This window comes from Piliocolobus tephrosceles, chromosome 11, assembly GCF_002776525.5.
Source record: "Piliocolobus tephrosceles isolate RC106 chromosome 11, ASM277652v3, whole genome shotgun sequence".
NCBI classification, from domain to species: Eukaryota; Metazoa; Chordata; class Mammalia; order Primates; family Cercopithecidae; genus Piliocolobus; species Piliocolobus tephrosceles.
This window is the reverse complement of record NC_045444.1, coordinates 88970510-88996173: the sequence shown is the minus strand read 5'-3', so window position 1 is coordinate 88996173 and position 25664 is coordinate 88970510. Positions and strand designations below refer to the sequence as shown.

At 39.3% G+C, this 25664-nt stretch overlaps 1 protein-coding gene across 2 annotated transcripts in view; it reads right to left on the bottom strand.

Annotated features, from left to right (window-relative positions):
- Nucleotides 1–25664, bottom strand: part of BMPR2 (bone morphogenetic protein receptor type 2) — a 209081-nt gene that overhangs the window by 8775 nt on the left and 174642 nt on the right. For both annotated transcript variants that reach the window (XM_023219105.2, XM_023219097.2), the window contains exons 8-11: nt 22801–22961; nt 21019–21166; nt 12923–13059; nt 1971–2143 (exon numbers count right to left, since the gene is read on the bottom strand). In XM_023219105.2, the coding sequence (XP_023074873.1) occupies nt 1971–2143; nt 12923–13059; nt 21019–21166; nt 22801–22961 (619 nt within the window). The remainder of the gene's footprint in view (nt 1–1970; nt 2144–12922; nt 13060–21018; nt 21167–22800; nt 22962–25664) is intronic.

The following is a 25664-nucleotide window of genomic DNA, read 5'->3' as shown; positions in this document are numbered from 1 at the left end:
GTATGTTACCAGTTAAGTTCCAATGGGCAAATGGTAGAAAGAATATAAGCTTTTAGGTTGTTCCAAAGGCCTCCATTAAGAAGCACACCCTAGTAATGGCGCATATCTTTCTGGGATAGTCTGAGTCATATCAGTAAAAGTCCTTGAGCCTAAGGTATAAGGCAGAATATGATGTTCAAATAAAGGATCAAAGATTCAGAATTGCTCTCCAGTTATCATGGGTTCTTTGCTGTCATTGTCATTCCTTGGGAATGATCGTTATTTATAAGGGAGATGACAGGAAAAAAAGAAGAAAAAGTTGTTATACAGTACAAGAAAAGAAAGCTAAGGAGACATGGAGGGTAAGATTCAGTAAAATAAAACTTACAGTAACTATGGGATGAATTATAATTTTGGGGAAATTATTAGTAGAGACTGGAGATGAGAAGATGCATGCAGAAGGTTGAGCTGAATGACACAGGAGGCAAAAAATGGCCCAATCAAGATGGGCCATCAAGGGTTTTTTTTCTTACCATTGAAGAAAAGTATGAAAGCATTCAAAATAAAAGCTTTAGCTGACTTTTGAGAGAGGTATAAACATCATACTAAAGGACATGGGAAATACAGAGATGAGGGGAGATGAAAGCAGAAGACAGTCCTCAGGTATGTGTAAAGTGAAAAAATGTACAATTAGAATTGCCAGTGTCTAACTTCCTTGATTTACTGATATATAAGGTATAAGAGTGTATAACCGAAACTAATTTGACCTATACAAAAGTAGTGCAAACCAAATTTTTGATCTATGGCTAATACAAATGGCTTTCACAAATTAGAACAACAGAAAATAGGCCGGGCGCAGTGGCTCACACCTGTCGCCTATAATCTCCAGTACTTTGGGAGGCCAAGGCAGGTAGATCACCAGAGGTCGGGAGTTTGAGACCAGCCTGGCTAACATGGTGAAACCCAGTCTCTAATAAATATACAAAATTAGCTGGGGATGGTGGCTCATGCCTGTAATCTCAGCTACTTGGGAGGCTGAGGCAGGAGAATCGCTTGAACCCAGGAGGCAGAGGTTGCAGTGAGCCAGGATCATGCCACTGCACTCCAGCCTGGGGGACAGAGTAAGACTCAGTTTCCAAAAAACAAACAAACAACAATAAAAAAACAAACAAACAAATAAACAAAAAAAAAACCCCCAAAAACCACACAGAAAAAAAAAAAAGTTTCAAGAATCGAGTTTATTTTTATTTCAATCTTCTCCAGTAACCCTTTCCTGGATGCCTTTCTGAAAGTTTTAAACATGTATTAGACAAAATGACAGTCATAGAAAGGCTTTTTTACCCCAAACATGGAACAAAGAAATACAGACGTAGAAAGTTCCAAATTGTAGGAATTTTTTAAAAGCCTTTTTATTTAGAACCAAAAATTATAGTTCTAGCAAAGAAAAAGTCTTGTAAAATAATATTAATGATGGACTAGAAAGACCTTTGAATTGCTTTCATGTAAAAGTAGTAGTAGTATACTCTATAAGAAAGAGCATTAGATAGGAAGTCTAGAAACCTTAGTGTCAGTGAAACAGTGGTTAGATAGGCAAGTTCATAGTTCCATTTACTTAAAAAAAAAGCAGAGGAGGAAGGAATAATAACAACAAAGGATAAATGAGACAATTTATATAGAAGTGCTTATGAACTTTTGGAGTTATGGAAACATTTTACCTTTATTATTGCAGGAAGGTTGGACCATAAATAGAGGAAGACTAACTTCTTTCACTATACCTTTACATATAAAAAAATGCAGATTTCATCTCGTACTCGTACCAAACAAAAATGTTCAATAGAAGAATAGGAATATTGAAAGAAAAATGATAACTTTAGACTGTATGAGGTAATCATTGAACCATTAGGCTGGTTTAAAGGTATTTATTCTCTGTTATTTATTGGGTCTCAGTTTCTAATACTGATTGACAGGTGCCACACCCCTTAGGGTCTTACCGTTCATTCTGCATAGCAGTAGTCATTGGATTGACTGTTGGGCTCACAGATTTGTTTCTTTCCCAAATCATCATAAGTTCTGCCATCCTTTCCTCAGCACACTGTGCAGTAAGCCGAGCCTCTGCATCCTGGTCCCAACAGTCTTCGATTGTCTCCTTGAGTGACCTCACTGCCTGTAAGACAAAGTACATGTCAAACCGTGTGTCTTTAAAAATATATATATACTGAACTTTTCAGTTCACAACATGAGGTAAAAGAAAAATCAATTACCTTAACCAGTATATTTTACACAGCTATAATAACGTATTTTAGGCTTCAAGGATTTGTAAAGGAACATTCTCAAAAGGTGATGAACAAGTAAACAAGCAGGATTTACCTCAACTCCCTGAAGAATTATTCATAAAAGTAAAAGCAACAATAAGTCGCAGATGTTTCTTCAAGGCCACAGGTTTAGGTCATTGTTGTTAATTCACAGTTACGTTATGTCAATCAACAGCCACTAATTCTGCTTCAAAAATAAGTTTTGAGTTTGATGGAATTTGGGGGCATTTGGCTATTTTCTATCTCTAGGTGAGCTTTTCTCCTTTACCCCCAGTTAAGAATGCTTGGTTGGGCGCAGAGGCTTACGCCTATAATCCCAGCACTTTGGTGGCTGAGGCAGGAAGATCACCTGAGGTTAGGAGTTAGAGACCAGTTTGGCCAATATGGTGAAACCCCATCTCTACTAAAAATATAAAAAAATTGGCCAGGTGTGGTGGTTCACACCTGTAATCCCAGCATTTTGGGAGGCCAAGTCGGGTGGATCATGAGGTCAGGAGTTTGAGACCAGCCTGGCCAATATAGTGAAACCTCCTCTCTACCAAAAGTACAAAACTTAACTGGGTATGGTGGCACGCGCCTGTAGTCCCAGCTATTGAGAGGCTGAGGCAGAAGAATCGCTTGAACCACGGAGGGAGTGGGCCGAGATCAAGTCACTGCACTCCAGCCTGCGTGACAGGGCGAGACTCTGTCTCAAAAAAAAAAAAAAAAAAGCCAGCATGGTGGTTTGCGTCTGCACGCCCAGCTACTTGGGAGGCTGAGGCAGGAGAATTGCTTGAACCCGGGAGGCAGAGGTTGCAATGAGCCAAGATCGTGCCACTGCATGCCTGCCTGAGTGACAGAGTGAGCCTCTGCCTCAAAAGAAAAAAAAGAGTGCCTTATTCCAACCTTAAAACTTATAGACATCTCTTCTTTAAACTAGTTCCAAAACAGTAGTATCAAAAACAGCCCCATTCTGTAGTATTCCCATTCATTAGCAATTAACAATAGTCTCCCTTTTGGGGAAAGCTAGTCTTTTTTTTTTTTTTTTTTTTTTTTTTTTTTTTTTGAGATGGTGTCTTGCAATGTCGCCTAGGCTGGAGTACAGTGGCATGATCTCTGCTCACTGCAACTTCCGCCTCCCAGGTTCAAGCGATTCTCCTCCCTCAGCCTCCTTAGTAGCTAAGATTACAGGCGCCTGCCACCACACCCGGCTGTTTTTTTGTTTGTTTGTTTGTTTATCTTTAGTAGAGACAGGGTTTCACTATGTTAGCCAGGCTGGTCTTCAACTCGTGACCTCGTGATCCACCTGCCTTGGCCTCCCAAAGTGCTGTGATTACAGGTATGAGCCACCGTGCCTGGCCAGGGGAAAGCTAGTTTTAACTCCCTTTTTAAAAACAGACTAGGTTTGTTTTTAAACATCCACATGATTCAACCATTCTACTCTTAGGTATTTACCTAAGTAAATGAAACCATATGTCCATACAAAGACTTGTATATATCTATATCTGCTACTTGGGATGCTGAGACAGGAAAATCGCTTGAATCCAGGAGGCGGAGGTTGGAGTGAACTGAGATCATGCCACTGCACTCCAGCCTGGGCGACAGAAATGTTAAAGGGAGTCCCTCAAAGGACATTAGACAATAAGTAGAACCCAAAAGCCTACTTAGGTAACTATAAAAGCCACCATTATTATATTTTTGGTTTCTAACTCCTTTTTAAAAACAAAAACAAAAAAAAGGGGTCTCATTCTGTTGCCCAGGCTGGAGTGCTGTGGCATGATCACAGGTCACTGTAGCCTTGAACTCCTGGACCTAAGCAATCCTCCTCCATCAGCCTCCTAAGTAGCTGGGACTACAGGCAAGTACCACTATGCCTGGCTAAGGTACCATTGTGCCAAAATGATCCTTCTGCCTTGGTCTCCCAAAGTGCTCGGATTACAAGCAAGATCCATCACATCCAGACTCCCCCTTTTTTCTTATTTAAGAGAGAAAAGCATAAAATAATAATTATAAATCTAGGCTGGGCATGGTGGCTCATGCCTGTAATCCCAGGATTTTGGGAGGCTGTGGTGGGAGGACCATTTGAGGCCACAAGTTCAAGACAAGCCTGGGCAACATAGTAAGATTCCATTTCCACAATTTTTTTTTTTTTTGAGATGGAGTCTCGCTTTGTCACCCAGGCTGGAGTGCAATGGCGTGACCTCGGCTCACTGCAAGCTCCACCTCCCAGGTTCATGCCATTCTCCTGCTTTAGCCTCCCAAGTAGCTGGGACTACAGGCACCCACTACCATGCCCGGCTAATTTTGCTTTTGTATTTTTAGTAGAGGTGGGGTTTCACCATGTTAGCCAGGATGGTCTTGATCTCCTGACCTCATGATCCACCCACCTCGACCTCCCAAAGTGCTGGGATTACAGGCATGAGCCACCGCGCCAGGCCAAAAATTTTAAAAAATTAACTGGATGTGGTTGTGCACACCTGTGGTTCCAGTTAGGAGGCTGAGGTGGGAGGATCACTTCAGTCTGGGAGGTCAAGGCTGTAGCGAGCTATGACGGCAGCACTGTACTCCAGCTTGGGTGATACAATGAGACCCTGTACTCCCACCACCACCCCCAAAAAAGAATGTCTAAAATTAAAAAGACTGGCAATACCAAGTGTTGGCAAAGATGTAGAGAAACTGGAACTCTCATGCATTGCTGGCCAGAATGTAAAATGGCATAACCGCTTTAGAAAACTGGCAGTTTCTTTTTTCTTTTCTTTTCTTTTCTATTTTTTTTTGAGACCGTCTCGCTCTGTCACCCAGGCTGGAGTACAAGTGGTGCAATCTCAGCTCACGGCAGCCCCTGCCTCCTGGGTTCAAACAATTCTCAAGCCTCAGCCTCCCGCGTAACTGGGATTACAGGTATGCACCACCACACCCAGCTAATTTTTGTATTTTTAGTAGAGACGGGGTTTTACCACATTGGCCAGGCTGGTCTTGAACTCCTGACCTCAGGTGATCCACCTGACTCGGCCTCCCAAAGTGCTGGGATTACCACTGTGAGCCACTGCGCCTGGCCATAAAAACTGGCAGTTTCTTAAAAAGTTAAACATATACCTACCACACGATTCAACCATTCTACTCTTAGGTATTTACCTAAGCAAATAAAACCATATGTTTATACAAAGACTTGTACATGAATATTCATAGCAGCTTTATTTGGAACAGTTGAAACTGGAAAAAAACAAATATCTATCACGAGTAGATGGACAAACTGTATCATATGCATACAATGAAATACTACTCAGCAATTAATAAACTATGGATACATATAAGAACATGAATAAATCTGAAAATAATTATACTGAAAGAAGCGAGAAAATCAGTACATTTATATGATTCCATTTATATAAAATTCTAGAAAATGTAAACTAATCTCTAGTGACAGAAAGCAGATCAGTGGTTGCCTGGGGACTCATGGGGGATAGAGAAAGTTGAGGAGAGATTACAAAACGGCACGAGAAATCTTCTGGGGGTAACTGACATGTTCATAATCATGACTGTGTGGTTTTATGGGTGTATACATATATCAAAACATACCTAAATGTACACTTTAATACGTGCAGTTTATCAATTATAGCTCTTTAAATGTATACAAAATTGAGAATAAATCAGAATGGAAAACAAATATTTAGGCAAAATCTGATGCGTCCTTTGGAAGGGGACTCTAACTCTAGGAATAGGTAAATAATGATACCTTAATGCTTGTGTAAATGAGTTAAAGGGAGTGACATTATTAACATTGATGAGGAAAGACAAGTAAGGGGAAAAAAAAAGAATAGAAAAGATAAACAAGGAGCTTTTTCAATCTTTCCTACCCAAAGGAAGGAAAATGCAAGCTGGATCTCGTCGGTGGGTCATAAAACCAGCTCAGTGGTTTAAAAAAACAACTCTAACCCAAACTGAAATGCTCTAGACTAGAACAGAAAACACTAGGATATAGAGGAGGTAGTAAGGTTAAGTATTATACTACGTAATGATGTAAACTTGGTGCTTTTTTTGAGATGGGGTCTCACTATGTTGCCCAGGCTGGAGTGCAGTGGTTATTCACAGGTGGGATCACAGTTTACTACAGCTTCACATTCCTAGGCTCAAGCGATCCTCCTCACTCAGCCTCCTGTGTAGCTTGGACTACAAGTGTGCACTATTGTACCTGGCTGAAGTTGTATTTCTTAATGTGGGTTGTGTCAGACAAAAAGGATTTAAAATGTTGAATTCTATATCACAGAAGAAGTCTGTAGATTTTGTCCAAAAGAGAAAATGGAAAAACTAAAAATATGTGAAAAGAACTGGTAGTTTCTTCTGAAATGTATATATTTCTATATATTTCTTCAAAAGGAAAGACTAGAGGGCAAACATGAACTGAGGAAGAGTTGCCCCCTTTTTTTTCTTCTTTTTTAAGACATTGTCTTACTCTGTTGCTCAGGCTAGAGTGCAGTGGTGCAATCTCGGCTCACTGCAACCTCCACCTCCCAGGTTCAAGTGATTCTCCTGCCTCAGCCTCCTGAGTAGCTGAGATTACAGGCACCTGCCACTACGTCCAGCTAATTTTTTGTATTTTTAGTAGAGATGGGGTTTCACCATGTTGGCTAGGCTGGTCTCGAACTCCTGACCTCAAGCAATCCACCTGCCGTGGCCTCCCATAGTGCTGGGATTACAGGCATGAGATGCCGAGCCTTGCCTTTTTTTTTTTTTTTTTGAGACGGAGTTTTGCTCTGTTGCCCAGGCTGCAGTACAGTGGCGTGATCTCTGCTCACCGCAACCTCTGCCTCCCGAGTTCAAGCGATTCTCCTGCCTCAGCCTCCCGAGTAGCTGGGATTACAGGCATGCACAACCACACCCAGCTCATTTTTGTATTTTTAGTAGAGATGGGGTTTTACCATGTTGGCCAGGCTGGTCTCGAACTCCTGACCTCAAGTAATCCACATGCTCCAGCCTCCCAAAGTGCTGGGATTATAGGGGTGAGCCACCGTGCCTGGCTAAGAAGGCACTGTGCTTGGCTAAGTTGCCACCTTTTATGTGAAAATATATTAAGATAAAACCATTGATTGCAAGAGGTCATACAAAACTAACACTAAGGAATAAAGAAAAGCCAGGCAAGTGATTTTAACAAGGGAGAGAAAAGAATTCAAGACAGACTAAGAAATGGAGTATAAACATTTGGAAAAGAGGCTGGGCTCACACCTATAATCCCAGCACTTCAGGAGTTTGAGGCTACAGTGAGCTATTATTGTCTCCCTGCACTATAGTATGGGTGACAAAAAACTGGAAAGAATGGAAAACATGAAGAATGGTAGTACAGTTAAACAAATTATACCTGAACATTTTATGTAGGAGAAAAAAAGCCACTTTAAAATAAACGTGGCCTATAATTTTTTATTTTACCAATTTAAAATATTTTAACATAAAACAAAATTAAACTGTGTGTTGGGGCAAGGCATGTTGACTCATGACTATAATCCCGGCACTCTGGGAGGCCTGCTTGAGGCCAGGAGTTTAAGACTAGTCTTGGCAACATAGTAAGACCCTGTCTCTACAAAACAAAACAAAAAACTGGCCGGGCACAGTGGCTCATGCCTGTAATCCCAGCACTTTGGGAGGCTGAGGCAGGCGGATCATGGGGTCAGGAGTTTGAGACCAGCCTGGCCAATATGGTGAAACCCCATCTCTACTAAAAATACAAAAATTAGTCAGGCATGGTGGCACGTGCCTGTAGTCCCAGCTACTAGGGAGGCAGAAGCAGAAGAATCCCTTGAACCCAGGAGGCAGAGGCTGCAGTGAGCTGAGATTGCGCCACTGCACTCCATCCTGGGTGACAGAGCGAGACTCTGTCTCAAAAAACAAAAACAAAAACAAAAACTCCAAAACTGTGTGTGTGTGATTGTTAAAGCAGTTCATTTTTACTGTAAATTCTGAAACATATAGGAAGAAAAAGTCACTTATTAACCCAATATTCAGAGTAACTATGGTTTAACATTTTGTATTTCCTTTAGACTATTTTCTATGCTTTCATTTTTATCAGGAAACTATTCTTCCCCCCTTTATTGACTAAACTATGTTTGAGTCCCTGGTAGTTTATAAAATTAAAGCTAGTTTTTTTATTCATTAATATTTGAAAGATTTTGAGTTTTACTACTAAAGGAATGTTTCTTCTTTTTTGAGACGGAGTCTCGCTTTGTCGCCCAGGCTGGAATGCAGTGGCGCGATCTTGGCCTTGGCAGTCACTGCAAGCTCCGCCGCCTGGGTTCACGCCATTCTCCTGCCTCAGCCTCCGAGTAGCTGGGACTACAGGCGCGCAGCAACACGCCCGGCTAATTTTTTGTCTTTTTAGTAGAGACGGGGTTTCACCGTGTTAGCCAGGATGGTCTCGATCTCCAGACCTCGTGATCTGCCCACCTTGGCCTCCCAAAGTGCTGGGATTACAGGCGTGAGCCACCGCGCCGGGCCAAAGGAATGTTTCTTAATCTCAATGAAACTGTGAAAGTAAAAACGGCTTCTTTAGATATAGCTGCATTTCTCTTTTTTTATAAACTATGTACTTGCTACCTAACTCTAGTATTGGATTGTCACTGCAGAGAAGCAGTTTATTGACTGTAGCACATTAGATTTAAATGGATTCCCTGGAAGTGAACCAAGTATTATAAATTCCTTACTTGGCAACCTACTCTATGCTGGAAGTAAAAAGTTTTCAGGTAAATATGCATATGATGCATATCTCATAATGATAGGGTTGCCAAGAGATATTTCAAAATAATAGATCCCATTTGCGCTGGTGAAATAAAACAATTTAAGGAAGATGAGGTTGTATTTTACTAGAATAAAATTTCACAAACAGATTTTTCTTTTAGGGATACTCTATTGTGAGGCTGGCACCTCTGATGAATTCTAGTAAAGTACTCAGCCTCTCACTTGCTGTCAGGGACCTCTTAAAGATCTGTCTCAGTGGCCGGGCGCGGTGGCTCAAGCCTGTAATCCCAGCACTTTGGGAGGCCGAGACGGGCGGATCACAAGGTCAGGAGATCGAGACCATCCTGGCTAATACGGTGAAACCCCGTCTCTAATAGAAAATACAAAAAACTAGCCGGGCGACGAGGCGGGCGCCTGTAGTCCCAGCTACTCGGGAGGCTGAGACAGGAGAATGGCGTGAACCCGGGAGGTGGAGCTTGCAGTGAGCTGAGATCCGGCCACTGCACTCCAGCCTGGGCGGCAGAGCAAGACTCCGTCTCAAAAAAAAAAAAAAAAAAAAAAGATCTGTCTCAGTTCCTATAGCAGGGAGCATAGTTTTGGAAGCAATCTTGGACATACGTGCTTGACAATAGGCTTTTTAATTGCCACATACTTAAATATTTCAATCTGACTCGAAACAGAAGCCAAATTTGAAAGTAACCTACTGACTAAGATAACCAATGAAGACAGTGCTCATTCTAAATCTGTATGGGAACTATAATGTGTCTTTAGTCTTTCTCTGACATGACGTCACCGCACTTAAGTCAGGATCCAAAATGGAAATACTATTCTAGTCCTACCAAGACAATCTAAAATTGAAATGTGAAAATATATAGTAAAATAATTTTAGTTGCTTATTTTTCACCTTTTGTCCTTTTATTATAGTCAAGAAAACTAATTTGTATAAAGTATAAAAATAACATCTTTAGAATGAATCACCCTTATTACATTCTGAAAACAAGAACAGACTGCTATGGAAAAGGCAAACAAGAGTTTCTGGACATATAAATACGATTGTGGATGCTAAAACTTTAATGAATAGATAACTGATACAAGGGTAATAGTGAAAACTAAATGAGTCATTTGCAGATAAAGCTGAGTAAATCTTAAAACATGTAGTAAGGGAGGCCAGGTGTGTGGGGAGGGGAGGGGAGGGGGAGGGGGAGGCAGAAGGGGAGATGGGGCGGAGAGGAGGGGGAGGGGGAGAGGGAAGGGAGGAAGAAAAACATAGAGGGAGAAAAAATGGAAAATACAAGAAAAAAAAAAAGATTCCTAGAATGCCATGTGGTACAATATTTGTCTAGTGGGAATTTCAGAAGGAAGAATTGAAAGGTACAAAATAATTTAAAAAATAATACCAGGCCAGGCATGATGGCTCATGTTTATGATCTCAGTACTTTGACAAGCTGAGGTAGGAGGATTGCTTGAATTCACGAGTTTGAGACCAGCCTGGGAAACAAGGTGAGACCCCGTCTCTACCAAAAATTTAAAAAGCCAGGCAAAGTGGTATGCACCTGAAGTCTCAGCTATTCAGGAGGCTAAAGAAGGAGAATAGCTTAAGCCGAGGAGTTCACAGCTGCAGTAAGCCATGATCACACTACTATACTCCAGCCAGAATGACAGAGCGAGACCCTGTCTCAAAAAAAAAAAAAAAAAAAAAAAAAGAAAGGAAAAGAAAATTCCTCTGAATTTAAGAAACTTCTGAATTTTCAAACTGAAAATCTATCCAGTGCCAAGCAAAATGTGTGTAAAGATCCATGCCCACAAACATTAAGGCGAAATTACATAATTCTAGTGATAAAGTCTTAAAAGCTTATAGAGAAAAAAAAAATTAAGAGGATAAAACAAAAATATAACAAAACAAAAAGCAGTGAAATGATTCAGGCTGGCATTGAAATTCTCATTAGACTGGAGACTAGGGCCTACAGCACATGGAGAATGTAGGCTACAGAATGATGGAGTAGCAGTTTCAAAGTTGTGAAGAAAATTATGATATTGAAACTACTATCCAGCCAAATTATTACTCGAGTGTGAGGGCAAGATAAAAACATTTTTAAATATGCAAGGATTCATGATGTTTACCACCATACACATACTAGCACACATTACTTAAGGAGGAACTTCATTAAAAATACAATCGTTTACAAGAAAGAGAATGATGTGAGAGTTTTAATGCTGCGTCTGAGTATAGCCTAAAAACAAGACAAAGAAAGATGACAAGAAACCAAAAAGAAATAATTTGATGATGACTTTTTTTTTTTTTTTTTTGAGATGGGGTCTCACTCTGTCACCCAGGCTGGAGTGCAGTGGCACGATCTCAGCTTACTGCAACCTCTGCATCCCAGGTTCAAGCAATTCTCCTGCCTCAGCCTCCTGAGCAGCTGGGACTTGATGACATTTTTTTTAAAGAGACAGGGTCTTACTCAGGCTGGAGGGCAGTGGCGTGATCATAGCTCACTGCAGCCTCAAACCCCTGGGCTCAAGTGATGGATGATAACTTGAAACATTCTCCCCAAAGCATAGGGGAGATTTTAGTAACTAATGTAGAATTTTTATTTCCTATAAATCCAAGCACAATCCTTTCTTGTGTAGTGAATGCTTACATAATCATAATACTACAAATATCTCGTTATTTTATTTAAATATTAGATGAATTTACAGACAAAACATAAATTGTTTAATAATAGAATATTACAAACTGGGAGAAAGTAAACGAGAGATAACTTAAGAATAGAGTATTTGAAGTTATAATGGTAACTTTTAGAAGAAAAAAGAAAACCCAAAAGATTGCTAAAGGGAGTTACTTATGGAGCGTGATAGTAGGGAGAGGTATTTCCTTTTTAATACAATAATTATCATATATCATCCAATAGAATGATTATATGATTTTATCAACAGAATACTGACCAAATGGAGAGAAATAGATATATCTAGAGGTACTGACATTAAAAAAATGTGTTTAAGTAAAAAAAAAAAACTTCAGAAATGATAGTGGATAATTAGATTATCCTATTTATACTAAAAGATTACGAGTGTGTATTAATTAATTTGTAAGATGTTTTCAGTGTTGTAACAACTTACTCAAATGGCAGGGGATTCTGAAGATATTTCATTGTTGTGAAGTACATATATATATATATATTTTTTTTTTTGAGACAAGAGTCTCGCTCTGTCACCCAGGCTGGAGTGCAGTGGCACGATCTCAGCTTACTGCAACCTCTGCATCCCAGGTTCAAGCAATTCACCTGCCTCAGCCTCCCAACTAGCTGGGACTACAGGCGCATGCCACCACGCCTGGCTAATTTTTTGTATTTTAGTAGTGACGGGGTTTCACTGTGTTGCCCAGGCTGTTCCCGAACTCCTGAGCTCAGGCGACCTGCCCACCTTAGCCTCCCAAAGTGCTGGGATTACAGGTGTGAGCCACCGCACCCAGCCGAATTATATTTTTAATAAGCATAATTCATAGGTTGCACCTTGGTTTTTTTCAGGTCTAGCCTAAATTTTCATTAGCCATTGATTATGTAAGCCTGCACTACTTAACAGTTTTGGTACTATTCTCAAGAGAGTAAGATAGAATTTTAATAATGTTTAAAATATTAATATGTTAATTAATTTAGCTGCTACCTAATCTGGCAAACTTAAGACACATTAGTTATTCTCTCTAGATAGTACTTTATACTTGGAAAAAACCAAAATGGAACTAAAAACTGACTTTTTTTCATATTGAAAAATCTGAAAACATATAACATCATAAAAATCAAGTTGGATTTCTGGCATTAGGCAACTCCAAAAACTATTAACATTATTAACAGTCTATTTCTGCTTCAAACAACATTAAAACATATTTAGTCATAAGTCCTCTCTTTAATAACTTAGTTTTTTCTTACCAGACTATTTTCTTTCCAGGCTTCTGGGAACTTGGGTCTCTGTTTTTCCCTAGACACAAGAACCTGCATATCCTCGAAAGTGGGATGGTTTCCAACCTCTGTCTGAAAAGCCATCTGGTACTCTGGTATGGATTCCCCTGTGGATTTGTAGAAAAGAATGACAGAATAAAATTTCCAATTATCATAAATGATAGAATAACAGGGGTATTTCTGATACCAAGTAAGCAAAAAAATTGTGTCACAATCTTTTTATTTTTCCAGCCCCTTCAGGCACATTTGGAAATCCCAAAGAGATGTTGTTGTAGGTTTAATGATTTTTTTTTTTTTAGATGGAGTCTCACTCTGTTGCCCAGGATGGAGTGCAGTGGCATGATCTCGGCTCACTGCAACCTCTGCCTCCTGGGTTCAACTGATTCCCTTGCCTTAGCCTCCCGAGTAGCTGGGATTACAGGTGCACACCACCATGCCTGGATAATTTCCATATTTTAGTAGAGATAGGGTTTCACCATGTTGGCCAGGCTGGTCTTGAACTCCTGACCTCAGGTGATCCAGCCTCCTAAAGTGCTGGGATTACAGGTGTGAGCCTCCACGCCCAGTCTAATGCATTATTAATAAATGCTTTGCTTAGAATAGTCTCAAATATTTGTTGATAAATCAAATGGTAGTTTCAATGATGGATAGGTATTTTTAAATGGTTTCTGGTATTACTAAATTCAGGGGAAAAGACTATTATGTTTATAAGGCATACTTAATACTTGAAAACATGCCTGAACATTGATCACATGGAGGCGGGTAAAGATGAGGAAAAAGTCCAGGACCCAGTACAACAAATATGCCTACAGAACCAAATATAAGTGGGTGGGTTGAACAGTCACTATGTCTCATTACATCATTGGTTCTATTATAGTCCAGCCAGACTGTATCAGATGTTACAAAAATATTTATGATAATGGTCATTTGAAAGAAAAGTCAATATACTTAAAAAAATTTTTTTTTAAATAAACAGTCTCACTTTGTTGCCCAGGATGGAGTACAGTGGCATGATCGTAGCTCACTGTAACTTGAACTACTGCACTCAAGTGGCCTCCCTAGTAGCTAAGACTACAGGAGTGTGCCACCATGCCCAGCAAATTTTTAAAAATATTTTTCAGAGATAAGGTCTTGCCATGTTGGCCAGGCTGGTCTCATACTTCTGCCCTCAAATGATTTTCCCACCTCAGCCTCCCAATGTGCTGAGATTACAGGTGTGAGCCACTGTGCCCAGCCCTAAAAATTCCTTTTAACTAACAGGTAGTATTTAGATCATGGACTTAAATATTATTAACTATTTTATCACTATTTAATAACCCTGTTCATTGCCAATAAACACAATCAACTGTGATGTTAGGCTTTTGATTTTTACAAAATATAAGAAAATTAAGTGGCCAGGCGCGGTGGCTCAAGCCTGTAATCCCAGTACTTTGGGAGGCCGAGACGGGTGGATCACAAGGTCAGGACACCGAGACCATCCTGGCTAACACGGTGAAACCCCGTCTCTACTAAAAAATACAAAAAACTAGCTGGGCGACGTGGCGGGCGCCTGTAGTCCAGCTACTCGGGAGGCTGAGGCAGGAGAATGGCGTGAACCTGGGAGGCGGAGCTTGCAGTGAGCTGAGATCTGGCCACTGCACTCCAGCCTGGGTGATAGCGAGACTCCATCTCAAAAAAAAAAAAAAAAAAAAAAAAAAGAAAGACAATTAAGTTTATGTATATAATATTTTGAACCACATAGAGGATCCCTGGGACCAACACTGAGAAAACCAATGATCTAGTAGAAATCATGGAAAAGAACACAGAATGAGAGATTGTTCCTGTCTCTTTACCCATCCTCCCACCCTATTAAAATGACAAGATAAATTAGAAGGAAGAACATCAAGACAGAGGAGGATAAGGCATTTAGGTTCTAATCTTGGCTTCATCTTGACCTTGGAAAAGTCATTTAACTATTCTGTTTTAGACTTCCTGTAAGCAAAATGGCAATGTCTGCCGCCTTCCTTATATCACTCACATGGAGATAACACAAAGTTATAATGACCCAGATGGAAACCACATTACAAATAAGTTTACGTTTCATTTAAGTTTTATGTTTCTATCTGAATACTCAAAACAACCCATAAATACTTGCCCTCCACCAGTATTAAAAAAGATTTACAAAGATTAATTCTATTATCTATGTAGCATTGCCCAAGTTTATTGTAATACTGCCTATGTATAAATACAAGTGATTTTCACATACTGTAAATATTTAAGCAGATACTTAGTGTTGATCAATAACATCAACATTGAACTTGAGAGATAAAATTAAAGGATTTAATAATCATGCCAGTTAGTATATCACTTTCTTCCTTGAAACCCCATGTGATAAAACCTTACCCTATACCATCTGTGAACTGCAAGATATTTACTAATGTATCTGATCTGTCTCTGAGACACACACACAACACAAACACATACCTTCCAAGTGTTATTATTTTTTTTTTTCAAATGCTGGTTTAGTAGAATAACTAAAAGTTCACAATTTTATCCTTTTTATTTTTTTTATTTTATTTTATTTTTTGAGATGGAGTCTCGCTCTGTCGCCCGGACTGGAGTGCAGTGGCCGGATCTCAGCTCACTGCAAGCTCCGCCTCCCAGGTTTGCGCCATTCTCCTGCCTCAGCCTCCCGAGTAGCTGGGACTACAGGTGCCCGCCACCTCGCCCAGCTAGTTTTTTGTATTTTTTAATGGAGACGGCGTTTCACCGTGTTAGCCAGGATGGTCTCGATCTCCTGACCTCGTGATCCGCCCGTCTCGGCCTCCCAAAGTGCTGGGATTACAGGCTTGAGCCACCGCGCCCGGCCAATTTTACTCTTTTAAAAAATTAGGTCCAAATTAAAATTTTAAAACTTGCTAAAGGAAATTGAAGCACAATCTTTTATGAATGCAATAGTTAATAATTACCAGATAAATTTCCACTAAATCTTCACAGTTCAAAATCTAATTATTCAACAGAAACTTGTGTAGCGCTAACTTAGGGTTAGGTATTAGAGATACAAAGGTGAATGTTAATGACAAAAATCATCATCATGAAAGATATTAACCTTACTGGATTTCCTTAAAACCTTACTGGATTTCCTTACTATTGCTGGATTGCTCAAGGAAAGTTTATAATCTCATTTTCTTTAGAACTGCCCAAAATATCTTATAGTAATATCTAGCACTATCAGATACCATTCCCTGCTTCTCATCCCATTTGCCACTTGTTAACTATGTCTCTATCAGTTAGAGACCTTTTTTTAGCTCCCTTCTCAAATTACACTTATTCTTTCTTCCTTTTTCTATCTCTCCCTTTTTTCTTCCTTCTCCCTCTTCCGTTTAAACTTTGTAGCATTTCACTCTTCCTCTGTAATACCAATAATTCATTTATTTTACTAACATTTTATAGAGAAGTAACCTTCATTACATAGTGTTTCCATTTAATAATACAGCACATACTGCATTTTGAGGCATATCATAAAAGTTTAAAAAATGTTTTACAAGAATTTTATAACTATTATACACTATTCTCTAGGTTTATTAATATATTTATATGATCCTTTTTTTTCTACTTCCACCTCATTTAATTGTTAAAATTTTCAAGAGTGCCTTGTATCCCTTGACTGTGCTTTTAAAATACTTTCCCCTCCTATATACACTCTGTAACATGATTTCTGTCTTCTAAATTCCACAGAAACTCTTCTAAGAATACCAATGACCTACTCCTATTCAAATTCAAAAATCATTCCTCAGTTCTGTTTCCTCTTGACCTTTCAATTACATCTATTGCCATCAATCTTGGGCAGTTTTTTATTTTTATTTTTTAATCAGCTTCCTCACACTGAAATCTTAGTTCTTAAAATTTTCTAATACTGACTTACAAGGCATTAGAATTTTTCAGTTTTCTCACTATTTATCTGATCATTTGTCTTCTTAATTAACCTACTTCATGGGGGTAGTACCCCAATATTCAGTCATTATTCACCTAGTTTTCTTTCTTTTTATGTGTCCAGTTAAAGGAGTGCATCGACTCATAAGTTCTCAGTTACCATCTCTATGTAGACAACTTCCAAATAACCATTTTAATCTTAAATTTCCATCTTATTATTTTTAATTGTCTTTAAAAATTTATTTAGTTATCTGTCAATACTCCATCAAAAAGTATCCATGATTAACTCATCTTTCTAATGTATATCAATATTTCTAAGTTTCTGGTTGTCACCCTCACCCTCACTTTTTTTTTTTGAGACAGAGTCTCGCTTTGTCACCCAGGCTGGAGTGCAGTGGCGTGATCTCTGCTCACTGCAACCTCTGCCTCCCCGGTTCAAGCAATTCTCTTGCCTCAGCCTCCCGAGTAGCTGGGATTACAGGCGCTCACAACCAAGCCTGGCTAATTTTTTTGTATTTTTAGTATAGATGGGGTTTCACCATGTTGGTCAGGCTGGTCTCGAACTCCTGACCTCAGGTGATCCACCTGCCTCGGCCTCCTAAAGTGCTAGGATTACAGGCCTGAGCCACCGTGCCCAGCCAACCTCTGAATATTTCTCAATTCCTTTGAATCTCATTCTTTTTTATTTTTTGACATGGAGTCTTGCTCTGTCGCCCAGGCTGGAGTGCAGTGGCGCGATCTCGGCTCACTGCAACCTCTGCCTCCCAGGTTCAAGCGATTCTCCTGCCTCAGGTTCCCAACTAGCTGGGATTACAGGTGCGCACCACTGCACCTGGCTAATTTTTCTATTTTTAGTAGAGCAGGGTTCCACCATGTTGGCCAGGCTGGTCTTGAACTCCTGACCTCATGATCCACGTCCCCTCAGTCTCCCAAAGTGCTGGGTTTATAGGCATGAGCCACTGCACCTGGCCTGAATCCCATTCTTTTAACAGATAACCACAAGTACAGATTTCTTCTCTGCATTTTCTCCCAGATTTGCCTCTCCCCATTTCCATATCCAAGATTACAGGGTATTTTAAAGCAACTCTCTTCTTATTCCTTTTTCTTTCTTTTATTGTGGTAGAATATACATAACATAAAACTGACCATTTTAACCATTTTTAAGTGTATCATTCTGTGGTATTAAGTACATTCACACTATTGTACAACCATTACCACTATCCATTTCTAGAACTGTTTCATCTTCCCAAACTGAAACTCTGTACCCACTAAACAATAACTCTCAATTTCTTTTTCCTTTTTTAAGCCCCTTCTAGTTCTATTTCTATTTTAATTAATTCTACATATTTGCTAAAATAATCTTCTGAAAACAAGATTTAATTGCCTTTCCCTCTTTAAACATTTGATATCATTCTTTATTATTTATCAGATCAAAAGCAATAGTCATTCTTTGAACACAGTTTTTCAAAAAATATTGCTTGTAGCAGTATACTAATCTGATGAAAAAATAATTTCAGTCAGATATGCTTCTGAAACAAAAATCCTACATGAGACTATTAACAAAGAAATTACCAAACTGTGGTCAAAGTTCTAATAATACAATACTTGTGGGTATGGGTGTGGTGGCTCATGCCTGTAATCTCAGCATTTTGGGAGGCCGAGGCAGGAGGATCACTTGAGCCCAGGAGTTCGAGGCCAGCCTGGGCAATACAGCAAAACCCTGTCTCGACAAAAAATGAAATATTAGCCGGGCGTGGTGGCATGCACCTGTAGTCCTAGCTACTCAGGAGGCTGAGCAGGAGGACTGCTTGAGCCCAAGAATTCAGGGCTGCATTGAGCTATGATTGCACCACGGCACTCCAGTCTGAGCAAGAGTGAGACCCTGTCTGTAAAAAACAAAACAAAAAAAGTACTTGGTATTTTTTTTTTTTTGAGACCAAGTTTCGCTCTTGTTGCCCAGGCTGGAGCGCAATGGTGCAATCTCAGCATTGCAACCTCCGCCTCCCAGGTTCAAGCGAGTCTCCTGCCTCAGCCTCCCAACTGGTGGGATTACAGGCATGCGCCACCACACCCAGCTGATTTTGTATTTTTACTAGAGACAGGGTTTCACCATGTTGGTCAGGCTGGTCTCGAACTCCCAACCTCAGATGATCCACCTGCCTTGGCCTCCTAAAGTGCTGGGATTACAGGTGTGAGCCACCACACCCGGCCAAAAAAAGTACTTGCTGATACTACTGCAATTACTGCTATTTTCAGAAAAATGCCTCAATTGAATCTCTGTACTTTTAATTAACTAGAAAATATACTTCTAGATAACTGATTGACCTGTACTTAATCTAAATAATCACTTATTTATTTCATTATATTTTTGAATTACAAACTAATGTTTGGCCTGGTGCAGTGGCTCACTCTTGTAACCCCAGCACTTTTGGAGGCTGAAGTGGGCGAATCACTTGAGCCCAGGAGTTTGAGACTAGCCTGAGCAACACGGCGAAACCTTGTCTCTACAAAAAAAATATAAAAATGAAGCAGGCTTGGTGGTGCATGCCTGTAGTCCCAGCTACTAAGAGGCTGAGGTGGGAGGATCACCTGAGCCTGGGGAGGTCAAGACTGTAGGGGGCTGTGATCACACCACTGCATTCCAGCCTAGCTGACAGAGTGAGGCTCTGGCACTTAAAAAAATTATATGTATATACACACACATACTTGATATATATAAACTAATGTGTAGTGCGGTCTTTAAAGCCAAACAATTCAACTCCACTATTAATCTTTATAAATTAAATAGCTCCATTTCATAAATTTGTCCAATGCTTGTTCCTTTTTCTATGCTTTCAAAGGTGTTACTCCTAAAAGGCAGTGGCCACACAGATCAAATCATCTGTATAGCACCTAGAAGAATGCAATGCCAGATTTATAAAGTTTTTAGATGATACTATAATGATGTAATCCCTAAGAAGGGGAGGAAAACTAGAAATTCATTTGGCTATTTCAAGTAAGTCTCAAACATTCACTTGAATGAGTATTCTTTCTCTCTTTTTGAGACAGAGTCTTGCTCTGTTACCCAGGCTAGAGCGCCATGGTGTGATCTCGGCTCATTGCAACCTCCGCCTACTGGGCTCAAGCAATTCTTCTGCCCCAGCCTCCCAAGTAGCTGGGACTACAGGTGCTTGCCACCACGCCTGGCTAATTTTTGTATGATTAGTAGAGACGGGGTCTCACCATATTGGCCAGGCTGTTCTCGAACTCTTGACCTCATGAGCTGCCTGCCTCGGCCTCCCAAAGTGCTAGGATTACAGGTGTGAGCCACCGTGCCTGGTCTTTTTTTTTTTAAAGACAGTTTTGCTCTTGTTGCCCAGGTTGGAGTACAATGGTGAGATCTTGGCTCACTGCAACCTCCGCCTCCCAGGTTCAAGTGATTCTCCTATGTCAGCCTCCTGAATAGCTAGGATTACAGGTGCATGCCAGCACGCCTGGCTAATTTTTGTATTTTTAGTAGAGACAAGGTTTCATCATATTGTTCAGGTTGGTCTCGAACTCCTGACCTCACGTGATCCGTAAGCCTTGGCCTCACAAAGTGCTGGGATTACAGGCATGAGCCGCCGCACCTGGTCAATGAGTATTCTTTCATTGAAAGGAAGTAAGAAGAGGAAAGAGGAGGAAGAGAAGGAGATAAGGTGAGAGGAGAAGAGGAAAGAAGGAAGAAAGAAGGAAAGAAGGAAGGAGGGAGAAAGGGAGCATGAAAAAAAGAAAAAGGAAAAAGTGCTTACAAACAGTTCATTGCTTCTAATTCCTTATGGGGTCAACTCAGTAAACATCCTAAGTATAGCTTGTCTCAAACACTCAGATGGTGCATAAGGAAAATGTTGACTGCTAAAGCAATCAGAGACCAAACAAAACACAGTTAGATAAGCTATTATTGGCAATTAATTAAATTGCACTCAGAAGAAAACCTAGAGTACGCTAAAAAAAAGAAATTCCTAATTTGCATCCTTCTGCTAATAATGTTTCTAAACACTAGATGGCAATGAACTAAAGGTTTAAATGAAAGTAAAAAGATACTTACATAAAAGTTGAGTTATGTACTATAGGTAGAGAAAGAAGATATAACTGCTTCAATTCAAAACATACCAACTTTTGACAGTAGTTTTTACCTGGGAAGAGGTCTGTACATCTCATAAATATCTCCCAATAGATTAATCCAAGAGCATACATGTCTACTTGTTTCAAAGCTGATTCACAGTCCCTCAAGTTCACAGCTCCTTCTAGCACTTCTGGTGCCATGTATCTGATAGTGCCAACCTGATAAATTAGAGTGATATTTTTTAGAGAGAGAATGTAGCATATTCTGAAGAACAGACATTAGACCAGAAGTTGTATGTACATCTTAGTCATGTCAATGTTATTTGACCCTAACCATGTCATTAAACCTTTCTATAACTTATTTTTTACCTATAAAATGCCCTTCCTGAATAATTAAACTGTGGTAAACCCATTTTAGTGAATACTATTAATCAATCAAAAAGAATGAGCTAGACTTTCCTATGCATATCAACATAAATAATCTGTAAGACACAGTGAAAAAAATGCAAAACAATACATATACAATTTAATATATTTTTTTTAACTTAATATCTTTTAAAATTCACAAAAATACAGCTGGGTGGCCGGGTGCGGTGGCTCATGCCTGTAATCTTAGCACTTTGGGAGGCCAAGGCGGGTGGATCACGAGGTCAGGAGATAGCGACTATCCTGGCTAACATGGTGAAACCCCGTCTCTACTAAAAAAATATAAAAAATTAGCCAGGCGTGGTGGCAGGCGCCTGTAGTCCCAGCTACTGGGGAGGCTGAGGCAGGAGAATGGTGTGAACCCGGGAGGTGGAGCTTGCAGTGAGCCATGATCGTGCCACTGCACTCTAGCCTGAGAGACAGAGAGAGACTCCTTCTCAAAAAAAAAAAAAAAAATACAGCTGGGTGTGGTGGCTCACACCCATAACTGCAGCACTCTGGGAGGCCGAGGAGGGTGGATCACCTGAGGTCAGGAGTTCAAGACTACCCTGACTAACATGGAGAAACCCCGTAGCCACTAAAATACAAAAATTAGCCGGGCATGGTGGTACATGCCTGTAATCCCAGCTACTCAGGAGGCTGAGGCAGGAGAATTGCTTCAACCTGGGAGGCAGAGGTTGCGGTGGGCTGAGATGGCACCATTGCACTCCAGCCTGGGCAACAAAAGTGAAACTCCATCTTAAAATAAATAAATAAATAAAATCACAAAAATACATATATGTTGTGTACAGACAAGTATATATGAATGCAGAGAACAAAGTTGGGAAGGATATATTCCGCATGATAATGGTGATTATCAGAAGATGGACTGTTAGTTATTTTAAATTTGGTAACTTTACCCTTGCCTCAAAAATCAGTTCCTACAAATTTGTTCCTAACGCTTGTAAAAATGACTTGGAATGGCAGTGAGTTCCAAAATAAACTAATGAACTTTACAAAGGCCTTTATGAGATGTATTTTATATTTCCTAATTTTGTAATTCCTAGTATTCTATAACTGGCAGTATATGAGGATAATTGTCCTGAGTCTCACTCTGTCCTCAGGATGGAGTGCAGTGGCACAATCTCGGCTCACTGCAACCTCCGCCTCCTAGGTTCAAGCAATTCTCTTGCCTCAGCCTCCCGAGTAGCTGGGATTACAGGTGCGTGCCACTGCATCCGGTTAATTTTTGTATTTTTAGTAGAGACAGGGTTTCACCATGTTGGCCAGGCTGGTCTCGAACTCCTGACCTCAGGTGATCCACCCACTTGGGCCTACCAAGTGCTGGGATTACAGGCGTTAGCCACCACGCACGGCCAGTAGATGTTTGAATTAAATTCATTATCATTTCAAAGTACATCAGTGTGATACCTTTTGTATGCACTCACCTCGCTTATGGCTGCATTATCTTCCTCCCCTGGGCGCACCAGTCTATTTCCAGTCAGTCTCATGGACAATCCAAAGTCACTAATAACACAGGTTCCATCATTTTTCACTAGGACATTTCTGCTGTTTAAATCTCGATGGGAAATTGCAGGTTTATAATGATCTGTTTGGATAATTTCAAATATTTATCAAGGAGTAAAAGGGACTACTGAACATGAAATGAACATACATAAATATAGAAGTAGTGTTATTTTTCTGTCCATTAATTTTCTAATAACAAAAAAAGACAAATCAAAATTTCAACTCACACTCATCACTATTTTCTAATATATTTTATAATATAACTCCTGTTGCATGTATAGTTAATTAAACATTTAAACTAACAAACATGCTGCCGCTTCAGATTCTAACATGCACTTGTTTTTTTTTTTTTCTTCATGTATGGTATAAGGCTGTAAAAGGAGGCAATATAGAAAGGAATATTTGGTATAAACACACACACACACAAAAAAAAGAAGTCTGCTTGTCTAAAATAAGTATCAGTGAAAAACGAATGGAGCTCCAAAATTTTAATGTAAATCTTCAACTGCTCTCCTATGGCTTAACAGATCAAATCTGTGACAGCATATTCCAATTCTGCCCTGAGGTTTAGCCATATCTCTAAGCCCACCTCAGCTTTTCAAATCTAACCAGAAATAGTTTTACAATGGTTTGGAGAAACAAGTGGTATCTCTCACCAAGATATGAAAACTTGTTTTTCTGATTTTATAGAAGCAAAGTAGTGTTATGCTCCTTCTATTGCTTTTTTATCCTTATCATAGGACTACAGGTTCCATGAAGGCGGAAAGAGAACATCTTTTACCTGACTTCAAAAGGTTTGGCACAGAGTAGACCCACAGTAAATGCTTGCTGACTGAAAGAATGAATCTAACCTAAGCCTCTCACCAAATATAATTACATTATATTTTTCTTTTATGTAAGGAAATCTTATATAAACCTTATATTAAATAAAACCATAGCTCTGGAACTGAAAAAAAATTCTATAGCACAATTTCTGAAATTTAAAATATCTGCCTAGGTATAGAGAAAAACAGAGCAATAAGAACAAAGTCAATACATTTACTGAGGATTTGTATTTTGGCACAAATAGACTCAGTATTGAGATGTATTACTGTCATTAATGAGCATTCAAATGCAATTTCACCAATAATGCAACTATAAATAATAATAATCCTTGATATAAAAAAATTAACCAACAGTACAATTTGAAGAAAAAATAGGAATTACCAAGTTTCTTCACCTCAGAGTTGATTTCTTTCCATTTCCTCCCTTACTCACTTCCTATTCTCCAGTCTTCCAAAATTTGTATTACCTTGGCTCCTACTCAGTTACTGCAAGAGCTGCATTTCTTACTCTGGATAAAGCCACAACGTAAGTATATGTCGTACAATCTTGAACTAATATTTATATAGGAAAACTCATGGAAACACTGGAATATATTCATATAATAATACCAAATTAATGGGTAGAACTACAGACTGCCCTTTTGAGACAAGTTTTCCCTTTCAAACTCCCCTCTGTACTCATTTTAATTTTCTTTATTTGGGTGTGGAAGAAGGGTGGAACATACAAAAATTCTGCCATGGGCAGAATACTGCAGTAGGCAAATATCTCAAAGGAAAGCACAACAAAATATTAGTTATATATATATTTTTAAAACCCAAACAAAAATAGTCAATCTATGGATATTTATACACACATATTGCCAGTGCTATCCACCTGCCCTCCCAACGACATGAAAGACTATATACAAACTACTTAACAGTAATTTTCTGGTGAAGTCTGAGTTGTCTGTATCTATTTTTTGGTCTGCTATTTCATTGGTAATAAGCATGCGTTGCTATTATAATATGGAAAAAATTCATAGGGAGATCTTATTACAAATAAATAAATAGGTTCAATTCTTCCTTATTCTGAAGCAACAAACAGCTGAATAAGTAATAACAGTGTAATTCCTTACTACCAAATTTCTACCCTAATTAACAAAGTTATATCTGAAGATGCTGGGAAGGACAGAATTCAGTGAAAGAGCACTTCAAGTAAAAATAGTATAGTATAGGCATACAGATGATCTTTCACTTACAGATGGTTTGATTTATGATTTCGCAACTTTACATCGGTGTGAAAGCAGTAAACAATCAGTAGAAACCATACTTCATTCCTTTTTTTCACTTTCAGAACAGTATTCAATAAATCACATGAGATACTCAATCTATTATAAAGTAGACTTTGTACTGGATGATTTGGCCAACTGTAGGCTAATTAAGTGTTCCGAGTATATTTAAGATAGTTTAGGCTAAGTTATGATGTTCAGTAGGTTAAACGTATTAAATGCATTTTCAACTTACAATATTTCTAACTCATGATCTTTTTTTTTTTCTTTCATTTTTTTAAAAACAGGGTCTCACTCTGTTGCTCAGGCTGGAGTACAGTGGCAAGATCTTGGCTCACTGCAGCCTTGACCTCCTGGGCTCAGGCAATCCTCCTACCTCAGCCTCCTAAATAGCTGGGACTACAGGTGCATGCCACCACACCCAGCTAATTTTTTTATTTTTGTAGAGACGGGGTCTCACTACGTTGACAAGGCTAGTCTCAAACTTCTGAGCTCAGGAGTTTGATTCTCCTGCCTCGGCCTCCTAAAGTGCTTGGGATTACAGAGATGAACTACCATGCCCAGACAATTTATAATCAGTTCATTGGGATGTAATCCCATTGTAAGTCAAGAAACATCTGTACTTGGGAATTTCATTTATTTATTCATTTATTTATTTATTTATTTATTTATTTATTTATTTATTTATTTATT